This window comes from Protopterus annectens, chromosome 11.part0 (genome assembly GCF_019279795.1).
Source record: "Protopterus annectens isolate FY-2018-M chromosome 11.part0, PAN1.0, whole genome shotgun sequence".
Taxonomy (NCBI): Eukaryota; Metazoa; Chordata; order Ceratodontiformes; family Protopteridae; genus Protopterus; species Protopterus annectens.
In genome coordinates this window covers 711,855,377-711,880,842 of record NC_056745.1, presented here as the reverse complement: position 1 = coordinate 711,880,842, position 25,466 = coordinate 711,855,377, and the positions used below count along the sequence as shown (strand labels likewise).

General features: G+C 42.1%; 1 protein-coding gene across 1 annotated transcript in view; it reads right to left on the bottom strand.

Moving 5' to 3' along the window:
- LOC122815569 (protein mono-ADP-ribosyltransferase PARP12-like) overlaps positions 1 to 25,466 on the bottom strand; it is a 1,409,919-nt gene that overhangs the window by 563,497 nt on the left and 820,956 nt on the right. The window contains exon 8 of the mRNA XM_044088175.1: positions 4,829 to 4,925. Coding sequence (XP_043944110.1) covers positions 4,829 to 4,925 — 97 coding nt within the window. The remainder of the gene's footprint in view (positions 1 to 4,828; positions 4,926 to 25,466) is intronic.

Sequence of the window (25,466 nt, the reverse complement as noted above, 5' to 3'; positions counted from 1 at the left end):
GGTTTGTGGTGGGTTGAGAGCATCTGTATTCTTTATAAGTTGAGTATATAGGTGGTAAAGTAGTCGTTAAAGTTGGTGGCTATTTCTGAGTTTGTGCCGTCTCTATTGGAGGGGGGGGGTTGGGCCTTTCCAGGCTGGAGGATATTGTTCACTGCAGCCCAGAATTTTTGCAGGTTAGAATTATACTTTCTTTGTAGGGAGATATAATGGTTTCGCTTGTCACTCTTAATTTGCTTTTTTGCCTTATTCCATAATTCAAGGCAGTTTTGCCTAGTTGTGGGTGTCTTGTGCTGCCACCAGATTTTCCAGGCTTTATTCCGGTCTCTGAGTAGGGTTTTGGTTGATTTTTGTAGGTGTGGACAGAATTATTATGTACTCTGATGGTTTTGATTGGGGCTAGGTGGTTGAAGATGTTTAGAAACATGTGGTTGAAGTATTCAACTGCTTTGTCAAGTGGGAGGTATTTGATGGGAGACCAATTACTGACTTTTAGAGCTTCTAAGAATTGAGCTGTGGGTAAGTTTTTATGGGATCGGGTTTGTAGTGTGGAGGGTTAATTATGGGGTTTTAGTTTTTGCCTTTGGATAAATGTGGGGTTGTGGTCACTGAGAGAGTTGGGCACTGTACCACACTGGTGAGCATTATTGGGTTGATTTGTGAGGATCCAGTCTAAATGGATTCCCTTTTGGTGGACTTCTCAATGCAGGCAGGTTAATGTATGAGATGGGTAAAGTTATACAGTTTAATATGGTTGGTGGGAGTTAGCCCTTTGATAGAGTTCCAGTTGATATTGGTGTCACCTAATACTAAGCTTTCATGGGGAGGGAGTGGGAGGCCCAGTGTAGGACTGATTCTATGGTGGTTAGGTTATCGCCTGGGGGGTATGTATATTCTGAGTATGTTTAGGTGCTTATGTTGGTTAAGTGGAGTTTAGCAAAAATGGTTTCTGCATTATTGGAGTCAGGGGAGTCATATTGTAGTAACTGGAGTTTTAAGCTGGTTTTGTAAATCAGGGCGACACCACCATATCTTTTACTGGGTCTATCATCTCTCAGGATGTTATATCCAGGCAGGGTTATTTGGTTATCTTTGATATATGGCTTGAGCCATGTTTCTGTAATGAGCATTAGATCATGGCTATAAATGGAGATAGTAGAATGGAGTTGCTCAACTTTATTCATGATACTGCAAATATTCAAGTTAAGGATTAGCAGGTCAGTGGGTTTGCGTTTTAGTAGGGGTTGGGAGTAAGTGGTGCTATTAAGTTGGAGGTATTATAGGACCTGGGTTGGGGTGAATATTAGTGCCTAGTAATAACTGGGCTACTAAGGAAATGATTGTTTTGAGGTAAAGTATATAGTTGGGATGTGGATTTTAAGACTAGTGTTGTTTTTTTGGATGTAGAGTTTGTAAGACTAGAGTCAGTACAGTGACTTAGCAAACATAAACCTGATGTACGTACTTACCAGGCAGCACAGTCATAACAGGAGAGGTTGAGATCTGTGGCCAGAGAGTTTAGCGGGGGTAGAGAAGTAAAAATGGCACCCAGGCGTAACACAACTTTTTATCAGTTGGGGAGAGAGAGGGGGCAAGAGGAGAACTCGACGGCTTAGTGGGAGGTTGGTTTCAGCTGGTGTGAGCTTGGGCAGGCTGAATCCAGCAGGACTGCATGGCACCAGAAAATAATCAGTTTTGTTAGAGGAGACAACCAGGTAAGGAAGATAATCACTGACCGGCTCAAGGGTGGGGAATTGGGCAGAGTGAAGGTGAATTTGTAGAGGGTCTGCTGTATCTCATCAGTGCTATTGTTTAGGTTTTCTCACTAGTGTGTGCTCAAACAATCATTGTTTTTATTATTATTGTATTCTCAAATGATTTATCATACTATGTATGTTACTTTTGTTGTATTTTCTGAAATGTTACTCCCAAGGACTCAAATGAAAAGGGGTTTCCACCCAGTCAAACTTTCCCGCTCAACAAAAGCAAAACTAAATAAATACATTTGTCATTGTTGCTTGGCACAGACTAAGAAAATACCTGTATGGCTCTCTTTGTCAATTCCAGTTTTCATAATCCAGCCCCCATCCTAAAGTAACTTAACAGGCCTGGCCAAGAAGAAACAAAAATTGAGTGCACCTTGGCATCTGGTACAGAGAAACACTTTACAGTTCAAATTACTTAGTTGTAAACACTTTTGATAAAGCAGACACCGGCACTCTTGCTACTGCTGATGGAAGATGAGCCTCAAAACCTTCTTCTAATCTGGAAGATTTGGAATTGCAAATGGGGCTAGTGGAGTAAATGACACATTTCCCCACTGCAACCCTTGTCTGTCATGCACACCTGTTTTGTTTTCTTGAGTTCTTTCTCTATCTCCTCTTTTCTCTCGCTTTACGCTTATCAAGCCCTGTCTTTGACATCAAGATTGACAGCATAGATCCCATATCTTGACCTTTGTCTAGCCTGGGCTCAACTGCCAGCCGTAAAGAAGATGACCTTGGCAGAGTGCTCAAGGCCAAAGATGCCTCAGGGGTTCAATAAGAATTTTATTTAATCTTGGAAAATAAAATTTTCTTTCTTTTCTCTTTCACAGTAGTTGACATGCAGAAGTCCCAACAGTCACAGTCAGCATCAACATCTTATGACTACATCTGTACTTTTCAAATGTTTACTGACCATACTCATCACTACCAAGCAAACATCGAAATTGAACAAAACTAGAGAAAGACAACAGAAGTAGACCAACTGGTTTAAAGCCCAACAAAACTGCACTTAGGAAATTAATACAATCATGAAAACACAACAGCAGCCCAAAAAACAATGAGGTGCCAAGAAAAAAATGGCTTTAAAATGGAATGCAACAGCTATCAGGAAACCGAAACCAATAGCAACTAAAGCTTACACCCTAAATAATGCCCAGACAAGACTGAATAGATCAACAATAGCAGATATTCACTGGAAAAATGCAAGAACAAACATATAAACTCTGAGATACAAATGACTGCCAAGGGAGAAGAAGGGAAGGGTAGCATGAAGGCAGTTAATAAAAAGTACGAGTAAACAGAATGCACTAATCTTATCTTCAGTGGAGCATTAGATTTTGTACTCATGACTAAGATAAGACAGGAAAAAGAAGATCAAGGGATTTCTTTTTCCAATAAAAAAGATTCACTGTAATAATCTAGGTCTATCTCTCTGATGTCAACAATATCACAGTGAAACAGATGTAGAAATGATATAGGTTAGCAAGGTATTATGGGGGAAGGGGGCAATAATCTGAGAATATTCCTGGTAATGAGCTGCCTAAATCCTGTCAGCCTTAGTCCTTATGGTTAAAGAAGATGAACCTCCTTATCTCAGATAGTATTTTCCAACTTAGTGAATTACTGATTTTCACTTTTACTGGGCAGACTACTGTAGGATAGGGACCTCTTGTTGGAACTGCCCATTTGTTTTTCCCAGGATCTGTATTTTATATGGGGCTAACCTATGCACGTTATCAGTGTGCTACTTGGGATGGCAATGACTACTTGTTATGGTTACAAAGTACCACCCTTGGATGAAAAGTCACTGCATCAGGGAGTGTTCTCAGACTTCCCAAGATACCCCAAGAGCCAGCTATCTATTTCAAGTCAGTTGGTGGGCCCTCTGCCACTAGTACAGCTCTGGATATGAATAGGACATTTGTCTCTTAACTCAGCCAATCCTTAATAATCAAACCCTCCCTTTTACTAAACTACTGACATATTCCTAGTAAGACAGACTAAATGCTGTAAGCATTCTGCACAACAGTCACTTGCAAACTGTATCCCTTTGCCATTGACATAATAACTATGTAGTGCATGAAGCCCAGTGATTACACTATGATATCTGGAAAAAGACAAATTAGTTAAGCTCTACTATAGCGCGAGAAATTACCTTAACAAATGTTAATCACCTCCTGCTTAACTTGTTAAGGCTGGGTCTTGCACTTGGCAGTAAAGACAGCAGCAGAATAAAAAGCAGACTTATTTCTGCAGACTGTCCGTACTGGTAACCTGCACCTGACTTCCTATTTTAAATTTACAAAGTAGCTAGAACAACAGTGTGTGTTTGCCTGCATTTTCTGAAGAATACAGTCTGAAACTCAAATATATGTCATTATTTAGTGACTTCAATTCAACACATATTTGTCTGAAAAGCCAAACATTTTATGAGGAAAAGACCAAACACATGAGGCAAAAATATGGAAATTCTAGGAAAATCTGGACAGTTGAAAGGTAAGGCAAGATGACTGTAAACACAAGAGACTGTGCTACACTGTCTTTCTGACAGTGCTCACTAAGTGCGTTATGGCTGTAACTAGTAGTGCATGGTGTAGATAAAACTCCATGCACTACAAAAAACTATGACGACATCTCCGACCATAGGCCTTTATTATATGTTCTCAACATGAATGCCAAGATTCACGTCTCAAGTTTCACTCTGGAGGTGAATTTCTTGGCATCCAAGTCTTGAACACATAATAACCAGATTATGATTGGCGACCTGATCATAATCCTTTTATGCATTACTATATGTTTATTGTACTATATTCACATATCCCTTTACACTATTTATGTGTACACTGTATTACTCTAACTTATCCTTTCTGTGTACTGTGTATATAAGTATAGCATATGCTTGTTATATGCCTTCATGGCTGATGTCAGAGTCAAGAACTGGATGCTGGAGTTTTAAGATCAACCCATTTACTCCAGAAGTGAAAAAGAAAAAAAAATCCTGCATTTTCCTAAAGGACTGAAGAGTGGCAGTGGTTCATATGATCCAGTGATATACCATTACTTACCTTTTAATCTTTTTGTCAACATCCTCTGCAGAGATAAATGTTGGCCTTCTGCGAACTCTTCTTTTTGTCTTATAGTATAAGCTTTTCTGACTCATGTCTGTAACACAGAATACACTTGTATTAACCTCAAACTGAAACAGAGGTGTATGAACCTACTACATAAAGCTGACTATGTTAATCACTTAAATTTTTCCAAAATCAAGACTGGATTCACACTATTTTTGTTTGCCATTTTTGTTGTTCTTTAACCAGTGCTACTACTGTAAAAAAAAGTCATCTTCTTAAAGAAAAACTACAAGCTTGCACTATAGCTGGTTAAAATTAGTTGCTGTTTCCATGGTTTTCAGGAATTTTGTCCTTACTATAATTACTATTATTATTATATAAAAAGGAGTTATGTACTCACCATAATGTTCCATGTTTGTAGTCCATTTCACCCTTCATTCTTACATATGGGATCGGAGCCGATCCTTGGCTCTGACTCAGCCTATTTACAAGCTGGAAGTCTTCTAGTTGGCTCGTGGCTAGGTAGGTATCCCATGGTGCACCAGCATAATCCCCAGATCTTATTTGCTGCTAACTAGGAGAGATAATAACAAATATAACAAAGAAGCCAATACTAAAAGGTCTCCATAAAAAAGGATAACAATGTTTTTCTGTCTCCAGGTACTTCCAGGCTGGGGGTAGGAGGGTGGGTTCGTAAGAATGAAGGGTGAGATGGACTACAAACATGGAACGTTATGGTGAGTACATAACTTTTTAATGTTTTGTAGTCCTATCTCACCTTCATTCTTACATACGGGACAGCGTCCCTAGCGCCTTATTCTTGGGTGGCTCAAGGAAAAATACTCCTGAGTACCGTGGAACCAAAGGATGCTCTATCCCTGGAGGTTAAATCCAACTTGTAATGAGTAATAAAACTGTGAGGGGTAGCCCACGTAGCTGCTGCACAAATATTATCAAGTGGGACCCTGGCTTGAAAGGTTGCAGAGGTAGACTGAGATCTGGTAGAATGAGCCTAGATTTTAAAGGGTAAAGGTCTACCCTCAGAATTGTAAACATAAGCTATACAGCTAGAAATCCAATTAAAGAGTGTCACACCTTGGAAACTGGTAAGCCTGACCTGGATTCAGAGAAGGAAATGAATAACTGATTTGATTTCCTGAGTTCCTTAGTCCGGTGCAAGTAAAAACGTAATTGTCTTTGGACATCCAGCTGGTGAAACCTGTATTTAGCTGCGTTGGAATGATTTGGAAAGAACACCAGAAGCTCTATGGATTGATTCAAAGTGGCATGGGAACAGACCTTGGGGACAAAACAGGGATTAGTACGAAGGGAAACCCTGTCCTTGTGAAAAATCACATAAGGAGGTTTAACAGACAATGCTTGCAACTCTGACACCTGTCTGGCCGACGTGATAGCCACCAGAAACAAAGTCTTCCAAGACAGGACTTTCAAAGAAGATGAATGAGAAGGCTCAAAGGGCGGAGAAGTCAGTTTGGATAACACAAAATTTAAATCCCATGAGGCAACAGGTTCTTGAAGGGGGGTCTTTACAAACTGGCACCTTTAAGGAAGGTTTTGCACAGCTTATGTGACATCAGATTAAATCTTGAAAACCCAGCTGGAAGTTTGAAATCACTGCCAATTGAACTCTGACAGTGGCAGCTGCAGATCTCTGGTGAAAAAGCTCAGACAGGAATTCCAGAACCACTGGAATAGAGGCAGTGTAAGGGTCAACATTCATTTTCTCTGCCCAGATACAGAATCTTCTCCATTTACTGGAATATAGTCTCCTAGTGGAAGGTTTATGAGAAGACGTAAGGATATCAGTCACGAAGGGTGAGAAGTCATTAAGTCTGACTAGGAATGGAACTGGAGCAGCCACGCTGTCAAACTGAGGGTGTGTACGGAGGGATGAAGTGAACCTGACATGCGAGTCAACAGATCAGGAGCTGGGTCCAGGATCCAAGGATCATCCAGGAAAAGAGGCTCGAGGGAGGGGAACCAAACCTGACAAGGCCAGTAAGGAGCAATGAGGATAAGTTTGCTTCCCAGCTGTTTTGCTTTCTGAAAAACCTTGGGAATGAGAGGAAAGGGAGGAAAAGCATACAGGAGACCCAGGAGCCAATCGTGAACAAGTGCATCTCTCGGTGACTCCCCTGGAGGGGGGATGATGGAGAAGTAGCTGCTGCATTTGGCATTGATTGGACTGGCAAAGAGGTCACAGCAAGGCTGTCCCCATATGTGGAAAATCTGTTCCGCTGTTTCCTGTTTCAGAGACCACTCGTGAGACATAAGGATTGCCCTGCTGAGCTTGTCGGCTATCACGTTGGTTGTCCCTGGAATGTGCGTTGCCACCAGAAAACGCTGGGAAGCTATCTCCCATTTCCAAAATCGCATGGCCTCTCGACAAAGTGGGTAAAATCTGGTTCCGCCCTGTTTGTTGATATAGCATACTACCGACATGTTGTCAGATTGTATTGCAATAGTCCCAGAGGCAGAAGGTCGTGAAGTGCTTGCAACGCCAGGAGCACTGCCCTCATCTCAAGAACGTTGATATGCAGGTGAGCCTTGTGATCTTGCCATGTGCCTTGGACAGTCCTGCCAAGATAATGCCCCCCCTACCCTATCTGTGAGGCATCCGTGGTCACAGTAGCAATGGTTTGGTGAGGAACAAATGAGGTGCCCATGGTTAACTGATTGGGTAGTGTCCACCAAAGGAGGTCTTTCTTGAAAGATTCTGTCAGCAGAATGTGATGAGATAATGGGAGGTGCTGAAAAGACCATTGGGATGACAGAAGCCACAGAAGAATTCTCATGTGTAGCCTGGCTAGTGGCACTAGTAATATGGTGGAAGCCATGGTCCCTAAAAGCTGCAGAATAGTCTTGGCTTTGACCTTTCATAAGGGGAGAAGACGTTGAATTTGAAGGACCAGATTCTGTGCCCTTTCGGCAGGAAGACGAGCAAGTATGTCTACTGTGTCTATCTCTGTGCCTATAAAAATCACAGATTAAGAGGGCAATAAGGCAGACTTTTCCCAATTTATAGAAATTCCCAGCTGGGCACAAAGCTGAACAGTAGCGTCCATGGTCTGAAGAAGTAGATGCTTGGTGGGGGTGGTCAAGAGCCAGTCGTCCATATACAGAAACACCTGGAATCCTCGACGTCTCAGGTGAGCTGTCACTACTGCCATACATTTGGTGAACACCCTGGGGGCTGTGGTGAGACCAAAGGGCAGAGCATGAAACTGGTAATGACTGGTTCCCAGCCAGAAGCGCAGGTGGCTTACCGACGTCTTCTCCATTTTTATGTGGTTGTAGGCTTCTTGGAGATCTATTGAGCACATCCAATTGTCTTTCCCTAATAACGGGAGTATAGACTGCAGTGTCACCATCTGGAACTTGTCCCTCTTTACTGATTCGTTCAATCTGCTGAGGTCCAGAATAGGCCTCAAGTCCCCTGTACGTTTTGGCACTAAAAAGAATCTGGAATAAGTTCCGGATCCTATTTGGTCTGCTGGAATGATTTGGATGACTCTTTTTGACAGCAACTTGTTGACCTCCACAGTTGCCTGATGCCTGTGACTGGGTGGAACATCCGGGATCTTCTTGGAAACAACAGGTGGAAGAGAAAAGGGCATGACATACCCTCTGGTAATAATTCTTTGTACCCCCTTGTCTTGAGTGATACCCAGCCAGGCTTCTGGATACAAAGAAATGCGACCCCCGACCAGCCCCACAGAAGCACAGTTGGGCCCCACATGATGAGTGCTGGTAAGGCTGGCCCCAAAAGGATTCGCGACCTCCCTGGTTTTGCGGACCGCTGCTGCCTCTACGGCGATGTCTACCATTGCCTCCTCCTCCTCTGCCTCTGAAGGAGGCGTCACCCTGTGCACCCTGGAAAAACCTCTGGGACCTCTTGAACCACATTTTACCGCCCCTCTGAGCCTTAGGGTATGGTCTAGAGGGAACACTAAAACGTGCTCCCATGGCAGAGAGTGCTTTTCCTTCTTGCTCGCACCGGGTGAGAGTGTCCTTTACCTTGGGTCCAAACAATGAGGAACTGTCGAAGGGGGCATTGGTAAAGGTAGACTTGAACGGCTCCGCAAAATTACACAAATGCATCCAGGAATGTCACCTTAGGGAAATTCCTGAACCCACAGCTCTACTCGCTCCATCGGCTGCATATGAAATAAGCCGCATGGACGAGTTGACAATAGAGATCAAGGTGGACAAATGGGCAGAAACCTTGTCAGGCACTCCCTTAGTACATGTACCTTGTAGAGAATCTCCTAACTCTTTAAGGAGATCTCTCTGATGCCTTGTGAAGTGAGTAAGGTAGTTCAGCGATCTAATGGTAAATGCCACTGAACTAAAGATATGCTTCCCGTATCTGTCCATCGTTTGAGACTCCTTTTTCAGTGGATGAACAGAAACAGAAGTCTCAGCTAGCTCCTTCTTAGTGGCCACCGCCACCACCATGGCATCTATGGGGACACCTTTAGACAAAAAATCTTTCTCAGGAGGGGCAGAAAGAAACTTATTCAGTCTCCTGGGGACTGGTTCCACGGCATCAGGAGTATCCCACACCTTTCAACTAACTAAATCCATCAGTTCGTCGAAAGGTGGAGACACCCAAGAGGCTGAAGGTTGAAATCCGAAAGCTTCAGGTACACCGACTCCTCATCAGAAGGGGTGACAGTGGGCCAGCCACACCTCTGCTTAAGGATTTTCAGGATGACTACGAAGGAGACATCATCAGAGGGTGACTTGGGGAACCCTTCTGACTCCTCGAGGTCAGCGTCAGAGGTCAGAGACTCATTCTGGGAGTCTACATGCTTCCTCTTACATGTTCTCTTCTGTGGGGGCTCCTCAGAAAGACATTCCGGGGAGGTCTCGGAAGAGTGGGAGCCACCAGCCGGTGGCTCCTGAGTCTGAGGGTCTCTGCTGTACATGGAGGGAGTAGGTGATGAGACAGAAGTATGTGCTTTAGGGGGATGAGTGCCGGTACCTCTGGTAGGAGGTGACGATCGGGACAGCACACTCCTCATCATCTCGAATGTCGACCTTTCCGGCTCCAAAGACCTCCCCGGCTCCGAGGAGACCGAGGATGCCGTTGGCTCCAGAGCCATCGGCTCCGAGATAGATATAGGGTCTGAACTCACCCTAGCTGACGCGCTGACAGGAAGACACGGAACCAAAGATGTTCGGTTCCAAGCATCCTTGTTGGGGCTGACCGGGAAGCTTTGGCTCCTAGACACTATGGACAGTGCTGAGACTGTCGTTGCAGAACCCGGCTCTGAAACAGCCACAGGAGGAGCTGCAGCCGAAGGTTCCACCAGTGGTACCAAACACTCGGCTCTGAAAGACCAGCATGGCTCGGAGGAGGAATGATCGCGGAGGGCTGAACGGACTCAAGTGGAACTGACTGGGTTGGAGCCAACCGCAATTTAGGCAAAGCAGATGACTTCAACAGTCTCAGCACTACCCTCTCCACATCTTCTTCCGATAAAGTCCTGGAAGACTTGGATGACAAAGAAGGAGAGCATGATCTCTGAGAGATCGGAGATTTCAATATATAGGAGACTGGTAGAGGATCCATAGACTGGCTCCATGAAACAGTCTCAATGGTCAGCTCCGAAACACTTGGAACCGACTCTGTAATCACCATACTGCTCTCAGTCGGCACCGAGGTCTGTGGAGCCGATGAGACAGTTAACTTGTCTGATTTAGTGACTTTAAGAGGTGGCTCCGAGACTCCAGCCGGTGCCGGGGAGGGCCTCTTAGAGGACTTAGACTTTCCCTTAGTAGATTTAGAAGAGGAGGAACAGCTAGACAGATCTTCCTCAAAGGAAGATTTAAGAAGACCTTTTAGGATGAGCTTGTTTTTCCTCTCTTGCAACACCCTAGGACTAAAAGCATGGCAAAATAAACAGGTCTCCTGTAAATGGATGGCCCCCAAACAGTAAACGCAGTTATCATGACCATCTGTTATGGACACTTTTTCAGAGCATTTAATACACTTCTTAAAGCCGGATGGCATATGAACCTTACTCTCTTTAGACATTATAACAGAATTGGCACACGCACACAGAGAAGACGGAAAAGGAGGACTAGGGTCCTCTAAATTAAATGGGCCTAGCCCTGCAGGAAAGAGAAAACACCACGAGGACTAGGCCCTTTAACTCAGGCCTAGCCCGGGCAGGAAAGGAATGAAGAAACTAGGTCTTCTAACTAAAACAGACCTAGAAGTTGCAGTAAGAATAGAATTCCACACATTCAAGCAGCAATATCAACAAAACAAGCGGCAATCCGCAAAAAACTCAGACTTATGAGTAAGAAACAAATGAACGTAGTTCTGTTACCAATGATAGCAAATCCAACAATGCTACAAATTAACAAGCAGAAACTGCCAAAACTAGACTAGCCTTATTAACAACACACAGTCTAACAGAGTGCAAAAGGCGCCTACAACTACTAAGTCTATGAAAAACAGCACACCAGGATACCAGTACTAAGTCAAAAAAGACCAAAGGCCAACAACTGCACCAAATGGCGTGAGTATAAGCTAACTACACTAATAGCAACTACGCTAACTGACTAATAATAAAACAGTAACAGTTTTTCTATTTTAAGCTAAACAGAGCCAAAAATTCTCGAAAAAAGATTAAGTAAATGCAACACTTAGCCAGAGCCAAAGAGAAGCACAATCGAACTCGTCGATGCAGCAAACGAGATCTGGGGATTGTACTGGTGCACCATGGGATACCTACCTAGCCATGAGCCAACTGGAAGACTTCCAGCTTGTAAATAGGCCGCCGAGTCGGAGCCGATCCTTAGCTCCGATCCCATATGTAAGAATGAAGGTGAGATAGGACTACAGAACATTTATAATTATATTCATTTATTCATTTATTTATTTATTTATTTCCTGTGTTGGAACTCGTCAGTTACTCCCACTGGGACTACAATGTACTTTAAGAAGAGTAGACCTAGAACACAAGATGAAAAGACACAACCAGTTACAGTACTTATTTCATAACAACACTGTGTAATTAGTAAAAGTGCAAATACAAGTAACAATGTAATGGATGACAAGAGTATGTGACACAGGCTAAACACAGTGTTAAATCTGGTATCCAAAAATTGTCATATAAAGGGATAAGACAGAGACTACACATGGTCAGCTTTATCAATACTTAGTTAAAGGCCACAGTACATACAGGATATCAACACAGAAGACTTTGAAAGTCTCAGCTAAGTTTCATTACAAGGGACCTGGACAAATATGAAATATCAAAGACAGCAATGAAAGAACTCTCAATATGAAAAGAGAACAGGAATGGGGATGTCAGCAGGTAAACTGAGAATGGAAGCAGACATGTATTGACTGTTATGGTAAGAACATAACTTCCATATCCGGTGTTCTCTTCCATCCTCAACGTATGGGACAGAGTCCCCTGCTACCACAAACCTCGGGAGGACTCATGGAAGGATACTCCAGATGATGGCTGAATCAAAGGATGCTCTGTGCCTAGACTGCAAGCCCAGTTTGTAGTGAGATACGAAAATATGGACATTACACCAAGTAGCTGCTGCACAAATATCATCAATTGTCACTTTTGAGAAAAAGGCAATTGAGGTAGCAACTGAACTAGCAGATTGAGCCTTAGGCTTGCTGGGCAGAGACAGTCACTTCTCCGTATAAACATATGAAATGCACTCAATGTAGCCATCCTGAAAGCATTAGTCTGGACAGTCCTTTGCCGAATTTTGCCAGGGAGAAGGATACAATTGGTCAGAGTTTCTAGCCATCATTGTATGGTGCAAATAAAATCTGAGATGTCGATGCACATCCATAAGATGTAGCACGCATTCTCCCTTATGAGAAGAATGGGGAAAGAAATTAGGAAGACTGATGGACTGGTTCATTCTGAGATCACTTTGGGAAGAAAGGAAGGGAGAATTTATTCTCAGTGTTACCCTGTCCTTGTGGAAAACCAAATAAGGGGCTGTACAAGAAAGCAAAACTCTTTGTGTGGAAGTATCTGCCACTAGAAACAATGTTTTCCAACAAAGATATTTAAATTAATCATGGCTGCAGGTTCACATGGAGGTCTCATCAATGCCTGAAAAAGAACAGAAATGTACCAGGGAGGGACAGTGTCTCTGACAGGAGGCCAGAAAAGTAAGGTTCCCTTTAAGAAGGCCTTAGAGAACTTTAAAGAAGCAATTGGCGATGGATTTTCTCCTATTTGAAAAATAGAAATGGACATCAACTGGACTTAAACTGGAGAGTAACTTGCTCATCATGAAAAAGAGTAGCCAGAAAAATCCAAAATAGGTAGAAGGGAGGTGAAAAGGGATCAATATTTCTACTGGAAGCAAAAATCGAAACTCTCTTCCATTTGCTCTGGTAAACTTTTCTGGTAGATGGTCTTTGTGAGGAGGTCAACATGTGTAAATACAAGAGATGAAAGCCTGGACTGTTTAACAATCACAGGAATGGGAGAAACCATGTGGTTACATTGAGGACATTGATGTCTTGGTGAGGCATGCCAGACAGGTAAGAAACATGATCTGGAGCCCAGGCCAAGCACCTAAGGACAATGAGTCAGATGAGACCAGAGAAAGGGAAACCACACCTGTTGAGGCCAAAAGGGGGGTAATGAGGAACACAGTAGCCTTGCTCTACATTGCTTTCTGCAGAAACTTCAGTGCGAGAGAAGTGGGAGGATACGCGTAAAGGAGACCAGCAGGCCAATTGTGGACAACACCACCCCTTGTGGCAAAGTAACTGATGCAAATGTGCTGGAGGGGCAGGCAAATAAGTCAAAGCAAGGTCAACTCCAGTGGCTGAAAATCAGTTCCATCACTGATGGGTTGAGGGACCAATTGAATAGATCTGCTCAACTTTTCTGCCAACATATTGAACTTCCCCAGTGTGTGTACTGCTATCAGAAAGCAGTGAAGGCGTCACCCACTGACAAACCACATGGCATCTTGACACAAAGGATAACAGCATGTTTCCCCTTGTTTGTTTATGCCATCAACATACTGTCTGTTTGTATGGCAATCACATCTCTGGGGAGGGCATCCTGAAAGGCCTGCAATGCTAGAAGGACTGCCCTTATCTCCAGAATACTGATGTGAACACTGGCCTCTGTGGGATGCCACATGCCCTGGACCATATTTCCCAAGAATTGCCCCACCCTACCTGAGCTGGAAACGTTTGTGGTCACCGTGGTCTGGTGGGAGGAGAAAACAAAAGGTCAATCCTGTGAAACTATCTGTGAGTCCAAGCACTACTAAATATGATTCCTACACATCTGGGTGAGGGACATGGGAAAGTTCATTGGCTGGTATTTCATCGACCACTGAACTGCGAGGGTCTATTGTAACACTCTCGGGTAAAATCTGGCTAGCGCGATTAAGATGATGGAAGCTGCACTAACCTGAGAAGGAGTAGAATAGATCTTCCTGTTGGGGGTTTGATGCGGATTATAGCCATCCCTTGATGTTGAAGGGTGTGAATCCTTGATTCCAGTAATTTGAATGTCTGTAGCTTAGTATATAGATTAGCTTCAATAAACTCTTATCATTTCAACTGGCTGAAGCTTTGATGTTGGTGAAGGGTAGAAAAGTGTATCCCAATGGTAGACAAGGTTTCACACTCTTGCTCACTTTTAGACAGCATCTTTTCACCTTGGGTCCAGATAATGTGGACCTGTCATAAGGGACATTAATGATGGATAAAGTGTTCTGTTGAGTTTCAGGGATACATCCAGACATGCCTGAGAACAGCTATTCCAGTGCCTGCCGTTTCTGACATGCAATCAGACGCATTATAAATAAAGCGCATAGACAAGTTTGACAGGAAGTGGTAGGTGGTCAACAGAATCTCGACTGATATTCTACCTTCCGCAGACAATGACCCAGAGAGGGATTTGGATAGCTCCTTAGTCAAAACCTTCTGAAAAATGTGTAGCAAGTGCTAAGTAGTTCAGTGTCCTGACAGCAAAGGTCACTGATGCATATACCTGCTTGTCAAACCTGTTCAATGCCCTTGACTCCCTGTTAGAAGGATGGACATTAGAGCTCTCATTAGAGGGCTTTTTCTTAGTGGCTACCACTACCAACAAAGAATCTACTATGGGACCTTTGCTCCAGAAGGGCCTATCTTTAAGTGAAATTAGGATTTCTTAGGGTTTCTAGGGTTCGGTTCAACCAAGTGCAGTTTCTTCCATGCCCACCTCAAAACCAGGTCAACCAGTTCATCAGTGGGTGGGCCAGTCCAACAGTCTTAAGAAATACTAATTCCTCCTGGAAAAGGCACTGGTGGACCACCTTCCTTCTGTCTGAGTAGTTCAAGGATCTCACCAAAGGAGACATCTTCAAGGAAGGACTCCTACTCTTCATCAAAATCAGAATCATCAGTGATGGACTCCTGAGGGGAGTCCATGTGCCTTCTTTTACACAAATGCTTTTGGTAACCATTTCAAGTGGGAAATGGGGAAGACTCCAAAGCAGATGGGGTGTCTCCAGTGGGAACTCTGGATCTGATGGCTTGAAGATCTTTGGCACCAGTCTGGAAGGACCTGATCAGTCTATGGAACATTTCCTGGAGGAGCTGCTCTTCTTGTGCTATTCCTTATGTTGTTTCTTCTCCTTTTCCTTTCTCTTCTCCCCTTTACCCTTATCAGAAGTTTCCTTTGCTGTAGTGGAAGGTGAAGATGACTGTGAAAGAAGAACTTCTCCCCCTGTAACAGAGAAAAGCCACATAAGTACAAGTTCGGTGTGCCTCTTGCTGATAGCCCTGACTCTGAAAGCAGCACAGACGTAGTATCCAAATGCCAGACCCCTAAATAATACACACACTTTGTATGACCATCTTGTTTGGGGATTTTATGCCTGCAAGTGATGATGTTACTAAAGGGAAAAAAAAACACAGAGAATGTTATGAACCTACCATAATGCTAGAATTGTGTTGTCTTGTTTTGTTCAGTTCAACAACTGGGTTATGAGGTTAGACTCTGGCACATTTTCAACAGCTTGAATCCATAACTCTGACTCCTCCCCTACACAATAATTACCTCTGGTTCTCAGATAACCTCAGATCAAATTTACCTGCTTATGGCTATAAATTCTCTACTAGAAAACATAAAACAGGCTAAGGTGACGGCCCTATCTGACCAATATGACATAAGTAAAGAATGAAAAAGGCTGTCTAAGAGAAAAGGCCCATGATCAGACCCAACCATTCAGCCAGGAGTCTGATAATGATAATTTAGGATGGAAGATGGAGGAAGGGATGTTGAACCACATGAAACAAGAGAACATGGATCTAGGATTATGATAAGTGCATAACTTTTGCACACAATGTTGTCTTTTTTGTTCAGTTCAACAACTGGTAGAGATTTCCAAGCTACCCCATATGTGGGTGGTTTCAATAAGGATATTCCTGAGAACTGTGGAGCCAAAGGAAGTATGGGATGTGGATTATGCATCCAACTTGTAGTGTGACACAAAGGTATGGGCAGTAGATCAATTAGCTGCAGCACAATTTCATCAATGGGGAACCCTATTCATAAAGGCAGTGGACGTAGCCACCACTCTGGTGCACTAAGCCTTTGGTTTGCCAGGTAAGGCAATTCCCATCTTATCATAAACAAAGGCAATACAGTTGCAAAGCCATCGGGACAATGTTACTTTAGAAATTCCTTGACCTAATTTAGCTTTTGAGAAGGCAAAGAAGAACTGATCAGTCTTTCTGATATACTTTGTCCTGTGTAAATATACCTTAGTTGACGATGAACATCTAGGAAATCTAAGTTATATTCCCCTTTGTTTGAGAACTTTGGAAAAACACTAGTAGATTAATGGTTTGATTAAGGTTTGCTTTTATGAAAGACCAGACATGGAGGTTTGCAACTCCAAGATACTCCTTGCCGATGTGATCACTACCAAAAAGAGTTTTCCAAGAAAGAAATTTTAGATCTACAGAATAAAAAGCAGGCTCAAAAAGAGCTTTTGTCAAAGCCTGCAGCATGATACTAATATCCCAAAGGGTAATCAGATCCCTGATTGGTGATCTTAAAAGGAAGGTTCCTCTCAAAAAGGCCTTTGTAATCTTTAGAGAAGCAATGAAAGTCCGAATCTATCCCACATTAAAATTGGAAATGGCTGCTAACTGTACTTTAATAGTTAGAAAGCTGGATCCTTTGTTAAACAATTCTGCTAAAAAAATCCCAAATTGTGGAAGAGGAGCTGAGAAAGAATCTAAACCTCTGGAACAAGCCCACATGGTAACTCTTTTCCATTTGTAAGGCAAGTCTTTCTGCTATTTGTGTTTTGTGAGGATGATAAAATTTGAATAACTGGGGCAAACAGCCTGATACCCCTGACCACTATTAAAACCGGAGAAACCATGTAGTCAATTTCTGGATTTTTAGATTTCAGTGAGACTGACCAGAGAGATGACAGAAAAGGCCTAGATGAGGGTTCAACACACAAGCCAAATGTATTAGATGATTCTAGCAGAAGGGAACCAAACCTGCTACGGCCAAAAGGGGGCAATGAGAAAAACTTTGATCTTGCACCTCCTAGGTTTCTAAAGAAACTTTGTTATCAGGGAAGTGATGAAAAAGCATAAAGTGGACCTGGGGGCCAATTGCAAACTACAGTGTTCTCGTGTCTGCTCCTGTGGATGGATCAGGGTAAAGGAACTGCTGCACTTGTTGAGGTACAAAGCAAAAAGACTACAGCAAGGTTGGCCCCAGTGACTGAAAATTTGTGTCATCACTACTTGATTGAGGGACCACTCGTAGGGCAGAAGGATAAACCTGATCAGTTTGCCCACCAGAATTATGAAAGTCCCAGGGATGTACACTGTAAACTAGAAAGTGATGGGAAGTCATTGACTATTTTAACACACTCATAGCTTCCTGGCACAGTGGATATGAACTAGTTTCTCCTTGTTTGTTTATATATAAGGCTACAGCCATGTTGTCTAGGAGGACAACTGTTCTCATCTCGAAGACACTGATGTGAACACTGGTCTCTGTCACCGACCAAGAACCTTGAACTGTCCTCCCTTTGAAATGCACCCCATCACCACCCTAAAGGGGAAGCATCTATGGTCCATGGTTACCAGATATGGTGGGATGAAATGTCGACACCATGACACTATAGGGGGCTTTAGCCACCAACTGATGAGTTTCCTGGACACTGGCATGAGACACATCGGTGCATGAAAGGGATGTTACAGTAAGGACCATTGAACAGACAGATGCACTGCAGGACTTTCAAGTAATATCTTGCTTGAGACACTAATGGGATCAAAGCAGCCATCAAGCTCAAAAGTCGGGGAATAAGTTTTGCTTGGGGGGTGGCAAAGGGCCTCTGAGGTTACCTGATGGAGGGACAATATCCTGGATTGTGACAGTCTGGCTATCTGAGATTTTGTGTCCAGGAGGTACACAATAAATTCCAATAAACCACATTGACTGCTTTGGTGTTGGTGTTAGCTGACACTTGGCAGGATTTATAGTTATCCACAACTGTAGAGCAAGATGGAGCAAGAAGTTCCTGCACTGAATCATTAGACCCCTTGTTGGTGTGGTAAGAGCCAATTGTCCGAAGAGGATAACACCTGGAGACCTTGCAGCCTAAGATATGCTGCTACTACTGCTATGTATTTGATGAACACCCTGAGGGCTGTGCTGAGGCCATAGGGTAGTGCTCTGAAATGAAAAAGACTGGCTCCCAGCTGGAAGTGTAGAAATCTCCCGGAATGCTTTGCTATCTTGATATGATAGTACACATTCTGAATATTTATGGAGCACATCTATACATCCTTCCTCAGAAGAGATAGGATACACTGAACAGTGAAGATCTGGAATTTTGTCTGTTCTGCAAACTGATTGAGGTGGCTTAAGTCCAAAATGGGCCTTAGGACCCATGTCTTTTTTGGAACTAAAAAGAACCTTGAATAGACATTCTGGATCCTCATTGGTCTGGGGGACCTGATGAATGACTCTTTTCTAGCAACATTCTTACTTCTGCTGCTGCCAATTCCATCTGACTGAGTGGAATGTCAGGAATTCTCTTTTTCTGAACAGGGAAAACAAAAGGAACAATGTAGCCTCTGGTGACTGTTCTCTGCACTCAGGAATCTTGACAGATGACCTGCCAGGCTTGAGGGTGCAGGGATAAGTACCACCCTGACTGTCTCCAAAGCATGGCAGTAAGGCAACTGGTCAGGAGTGTTGATAGAGTTTCTCGGTGAATGGACCATGAACCCCCTGATTTTATGGTCTGCCTCTGCCTGTTGGGCAATGCCCACTAAACGGATTCCCTTTCTCACCGGGGGGGAGGGGTCAGTCCGCTGGAGCATCCTGGCCAGAACTCTGGGATTTTCGGAACCATAGCCCCCCCCCCCCCTTCTTGTTCCAGGAGAAGTTCCTTTGTGTGTGGGGTGGAAAAGCATAGGCCAACTACAGACAGCATCTTGCCTTCATGCTTAGTCCTGGTAAAGGTTTCCTGGGGTCCACTAAAATTTTTTCTGGCTTGCAGGGAACTGGCTCCACCACATCAGGTCCTTTTCATGGCTGCTGAGAAGCTAGATCTATTAGTTCACCAGCAAGCTAAACCACCCAGAAAGGAGAAGAGTCAGCACCAAATGCCTTAAGGAATACCTACTCCTCTGGAGAGGGAGTGTAAGTGGAAGAACACCCTCTTTGTTTAATTAACTCCAAAATATCTTCAAAGGAGACATCTTCCAGAGGGGACTTTGTGGAACCTTCCCCTTCATTGAAATCAGTGTCCTCAATAACTGACTCTGGTGATGAGTCCAAATGTCTCTTCTTATAAGCCGGTTTCCTAGGTCTCTTCTCCATGGGAGCTTCCAGATAGGGTTTGGAATTAAATGGGAAGCTCACCTGATGAGGACCCTCGAGGCCGAATGAGACTGACTGTCTCTGTCAACCAGGATGAACAGACATGGACACAGGATCCATAGGAGGTCAGGATGGAACAGAGTGCGGTAGAGACACCCCTTCTCTGGAACTGGAGACAACCCTCTCAAATGCCTAGAATGCCAAGGATGAAATCAGAGCTGAGGAAGCACCCACCAGAGCCACAACAGGCAAGGATGGAGTGCTCTCAATTCCGACAAGACCCAGTTCTAGGACAGGCAATGGCATCAATCTTTCCAGCTACGTGGCACCAAGGGGCAGGGATGGCTCTGAAAACTTCAGAGTTGACTGTGAACCCTGAGCCTTGGCTCTGATGCTTTGGCTCCAAGACTCATCATGAACCGAGACATACCTGGAGTCAAGACAATGAGTTAAGCAATTGCAGTCAAATCGAAAAGTGCTGTCGGTTCTGACATGGGTGCTATATGGAGCAGACTCGATCTGTGGGCTTTATATCCAATGGTCAGACCAGAACAGTAGAAACCAATGACAGGACTGCATGCACCATTCCTGGAGCCACCAAAAGGGTCAGTGCTAGGATGAATCCCACCTGAAGTTCTCTCTGTAGGAACTTCCCCATCATCTTGTTGATATTGGCTTCTGATAGACTTCTTGATGAGTGGAAAGACAAAGGATTAAGTCACTGATTGTGGGAAAGAAAAATATTGATGCTTATCTTGTAAAACCAAGGAATGAATCCTCACACTTACTGGCTACAGGGAGACCCACAGAGGGAATGATGGTGAATGGATCCCATGAACCTCCACATCCGAACATCTAGGTCTTTTAGGAGCTGGACCAGATTGTTCCAACGGCTCCAGGGACCTTTTGTAGTTTTCTCTGATCTTTTCTCTTTCTACTTTATTCCTTGTCCTTTTCCTTCATAACTCTGGCTTTCTTCACCTCATTCTCAAAAAGTTTGTGGTGGTGTGCAAGAATTCTATAAATGCAGTAAGTTCGCCCTTAGTGCCATTCCATAACAGGAATACAGGACCATTCCATAACAGGAATACATCATTCACAAATCTTTTAAAGAACACGATGTTGGCCGAATATAAATGGATTCATTTTTTTAGAGCTGACCATATGCCAGGTTTGAATGTGAATAATAGTATAATACCTATTTTAAAAGATACACATGACAGAATATAAGCCTCAATGAGGCTCAGTTTTAAGGGAACTTTTATAAGATGTGGGGCACTTTAAGAATGTAATTGCTGCTATTATTAAGTTTGTACTTTGATTGGATGTGTGGCTGTATATATGCTTGTGCTATGGTAAGACAAGTTTATTAAACACTGAAGAAGAGTCTTTTACTCAAAAGCTTTGTTCTGCTATTTATGCTGTTTATGAACTGAGCTATTAAACTATTATCGAATGGTGGATTTAGACTGTTTTTTCCTGAAATTCTGACTGCTTTTCATCCAAGTCCTTTGATTTGCTGAAGACCTGTTACTTTGTAAAGCTTCTGAAAGCAACAGAGAAAAAAGGTTAAATCAGCAAAATCCAGAAAAAAAGGTAACACAAAAAGGTTAAAATATTGACTCATCCTAAGACGAATGTCCTGAAAGATCAACAGTAAAAGAGATCTGAGGTAATCTGTGGACCAGAGGGAATTATGGGTAGACGAGGTAACAGATCCCTGGATCCAAGCTCTGGAAAAAGCACAAACAGACATTGGAAAACAAAATATCAGTTAATAACAATAATAAGAACAACAAAAAACAGAATACACTGCTGAGAAAATAAGATGCAGACTCAACTGTATGATAATCAAAGCCCCAACAAGTATCTGAAGAAAGAGGGAAATGAGAGTATCTACCCCAAACAAGCCCTAAGTATAAAGAAAGCGGTAGGAAGGCAAAAATAAAGGTAAAGCAGTCTAAAATGGAAAGAAGAATGAAGAGAGTCACCCAAAGAAAACACCTAAAGCACTGAGCTAAGAGATCTGTATCTGAAGCAATCAAATGTCAAATGAGATACAAGGTAATTTAGTGCAAGAAAGGGATTATGGGTAAGGGGAGAAGCCTTGGATCCAAAGTCTGAAAGTGGCCAAAATCTGATCCAGTCAAATGCAAGGTACCCATACATTGAGGATAGATGGAAGAGAGACATCAGATTGATGTTTTAGGAATGTTATTCACCATTATTATATCAGCTTTGTACAGCAGCAACAACTTCATGCTTGACTATCTTTTTAAGTCCAGTTCAGCATTGTAGGAAACTATTTTGAGACAAGTTGGTAGAATTCTGGGAAAATGTTATTCATAAATAGATCAGACTAGGTTTGAATGCTATACCTTACAAGTATATTGGGTTCTAGTCTTCTTAACTCCAATATCCTCTTAGGAAATAAAATAACTGACCTACCCCAATTCCCATCACTACAACATAAAATAGCTTGGGACATCATCTCCAATAATTTTCAATCTGGTTAATAAATAAAAGTTTCTTTCTCCTCCTAGAGGTTATTCAGGATTGATCAATATAATATGGATAACAATCAAGAACAAGTTTTTTCCACTTTCTTATAAATACAATAAAAGGAAAAATATTTCAGCTATTATATCAAACCTTAATATCAAAGAAAGCTATATCTGAATCTATACATTCATTAAGAATGTCAAATTCAGTGTAAACTGTTTTCTTTTTTTTCTACTTTGTGGTTATTGTTTGATTCTACACTACAAGAAATCTCAGTATGGAGAAATAAATGGAAATACTCATCGGATATAGTCCATAAAAAAGCTCAACTAAACTCAAATCTTAATTCACAATGTGTACATCACCCCCCGAAAAAAAATTCTTATATTATCCAAATCCCACAACAACATGCAATGCATTCTACAAGAAAATTTAAAAAAAAAAGCAAGTATGTTAAAAGGACAATTTTTAACCTGAAAAATGACAGTACTGCGCATCTCTACAAAAAGTTGAATAATTATATATGGTTCTATATAATCATTTTTATTCTTATTAAAATTATATCTTACAACTAAATGGGTCAATTTGAACACTATAATTGTGAAGATTTTATCAAAACATTCCAAAATATATAAAAGCCTGTAAACTACTTCCACAATTCAAACACAACTCTTCCAACTTCATAGAATGTGAGGAAATAATTTATCATATAAGTTAATTCTACAATCTACAGATTATTTGCATTCTATTCATTATATTCTTAGTACATAAGCAGTACCTTCTTTTGCAATTAGCTCTTCCATGCACAGCGCTATTACATTTTTAGGTAAAGATAACAAAATTATCCACAATATCTTAAGTATCAACAGCTTCTCTTCCCAGCTATTGTTTATCCTCAACTTATTTAAGCAAGTAAAGGGTCAACTATCAAAATACTATACACTTGTTCTTATAATTTATTTATTTATTTATTGACATGATGAGTACTAAAAGTGTCAGTCTTTAAATTATCCATTTTGTTGTATATACTGTACATTGCTTTTAAATGCTAATTATGCTACTGGACAATATGTTAATTCCTCTTACTTTCCAATAAAAAGAGATTGACAAAACTAATGCACTTGGACTGTCAGCCAGAAAAAGAGGAGCCGATAAAAGTACTTACACTGATCCAAGGAGACTCAATGATGAAGTTAACTGTCAAATCAACAACATACCCAGGTAAAGAAATGGTAACCATCAAGGTAATGTCTGCTCACAAACCTCTCTGGTGGAACTCCCATATTAATAAACTGTATAACAAAAGGAGAATAATGAAACACCCCTACCTCAACAGCACACTGACACATGCCAGGAAGGTACTTAAGGGCACTATTAGAAAATGTAAAGCAAAGCACAAGCTCAAGGTTCATACAGATACCATTACATCAGCAGACAAATGTACTGCTACCTTTTCTCCACGTACCCCACCCACACTATCCCCGGAAAATCAGTTTCCTCTAAAGTCACCTTGGAACAAGTCTTAGGATCTCTATTAAAGGCTACAAATAATATTCTACGGGATCAAACAGCATACCAGGATGAATTCACAAGAAAACAATGAGAACACATATGTGTGGCTCCCAAATACGCAACAATGTCTAGAAGATTCAAGATTTTTGTTTAGAAGTGTTTGCATACGTATTTTTATATCCCAAGTGGGCGACACTCATTTTTTTTCTCAGGTAGAGGTGTGATGGGAAGAAAGAGGCAACTAGGAACATATGTTTTGGGACTGTAATGAGTTGGTAATTAAAAATTCCCTACAGAGTATTTTCTCAAAAATATTTGATGAGCAAATGGGTGTAACTAAGGAGATGATTTTTTTGAGCTGGGATACAGGATCTGAATTGCCTAGGCATAGTAAGACCTTGGTGACAGAGATAAAAGAGCTAGAAGTGGGATCTTCAGAAAAGGTCAAGATCAGACTACACAGACAAAAACTGAAATTGTTGGAACAATGCATGCAGAATAATGTTTTGGAGGAGGTATGTAACACTGGATTGATGTTAATTGTATAAATGTGAACACGTTAACATGGTTTGTTTTCCTGTGTATAAAATGTATGTTTCCCTATGTCTTAAGTGACAAATCAATAAAGGTGTTAAAAAACAACATAACAGGCTGCTTTCTCATCAGTGCTAAATATGCATTATTCAAGCATAAACTGCTCATCTTCAACTTACTTACATGAATTATGCCTGATGCATGAAGAACAGCCACTGTGACTCTCCCTTATAATAGTGGCCCCCTCAACAGACACAGGTAACTACAGAACCACCAGCTTTATATGCAAATCCATGAAAAGTATCATAGCAAAAACTTACTTATGCAAACATAGGCAGCCTAGCTAGTTGGCAATGTCTTTTGTGGAACTGAGGGACGTAGGGTGCAGTTAGCTCATAACACATCACTGTTCTGCTCCATGAGCTGAGTCCTTGGGATGCAGTAGGGATTAAAGTGAAAGCCCTCTGACCAACCCTGATGGCTCCTATCGGTCGACCCTCACCCTAGATGTGAGAAACAACTCAGTCAATTGGAAGAGAGAGGGCTGATGACCAACAGACCAAGGTGGCAAAGACAGCTAAAGAAAAATTAAAAATAAATAAACAAATAAGTATATAAATTTCAGGTTGTGAAAGTTTCTAATACCCTCTCTGTACATAAAATTCTAACAAGTAGGGTACCACAGGGATCCTTGCTGGGTCCTTTCCTGTTTGGTACTTATTTTGTACACATTCATGCCATCATCCGCGAAGTGTGGTCGACCAAGTTAGCTGATGACTGCAAGCTGGGGAATTGTGATTGGCTAATACACTGATATTAAATAGCTCCAGCAAGGGCTTGAATTGTGTGTACACATGGCATACTGAAACAGTTTCAAGCTAAATATAAAAAAGTGCAGTTTAATAGGGTCTGGCTGAAAAGCTGCTCCACCTCATATGTTATAAATGGTACTCCACTTTAGACAGGTATGGATGGTTTTTAGAGACCTGGGTATATACGAGGACAACTCTTTCAGTCATCATGTTTCCACCATTCTCAAGAAATCCTTCTAGTCCAGGTAATTTCTAAGGGAATAGTTTCAAGACCCACAGAATTCATCCTGTCACTGCACTCTTCCCTTACCAGTCCCATCATTGAATACTATGCCCCTTTGGTATGCGCAAATACAGGATTATCACACAACTTGAAAT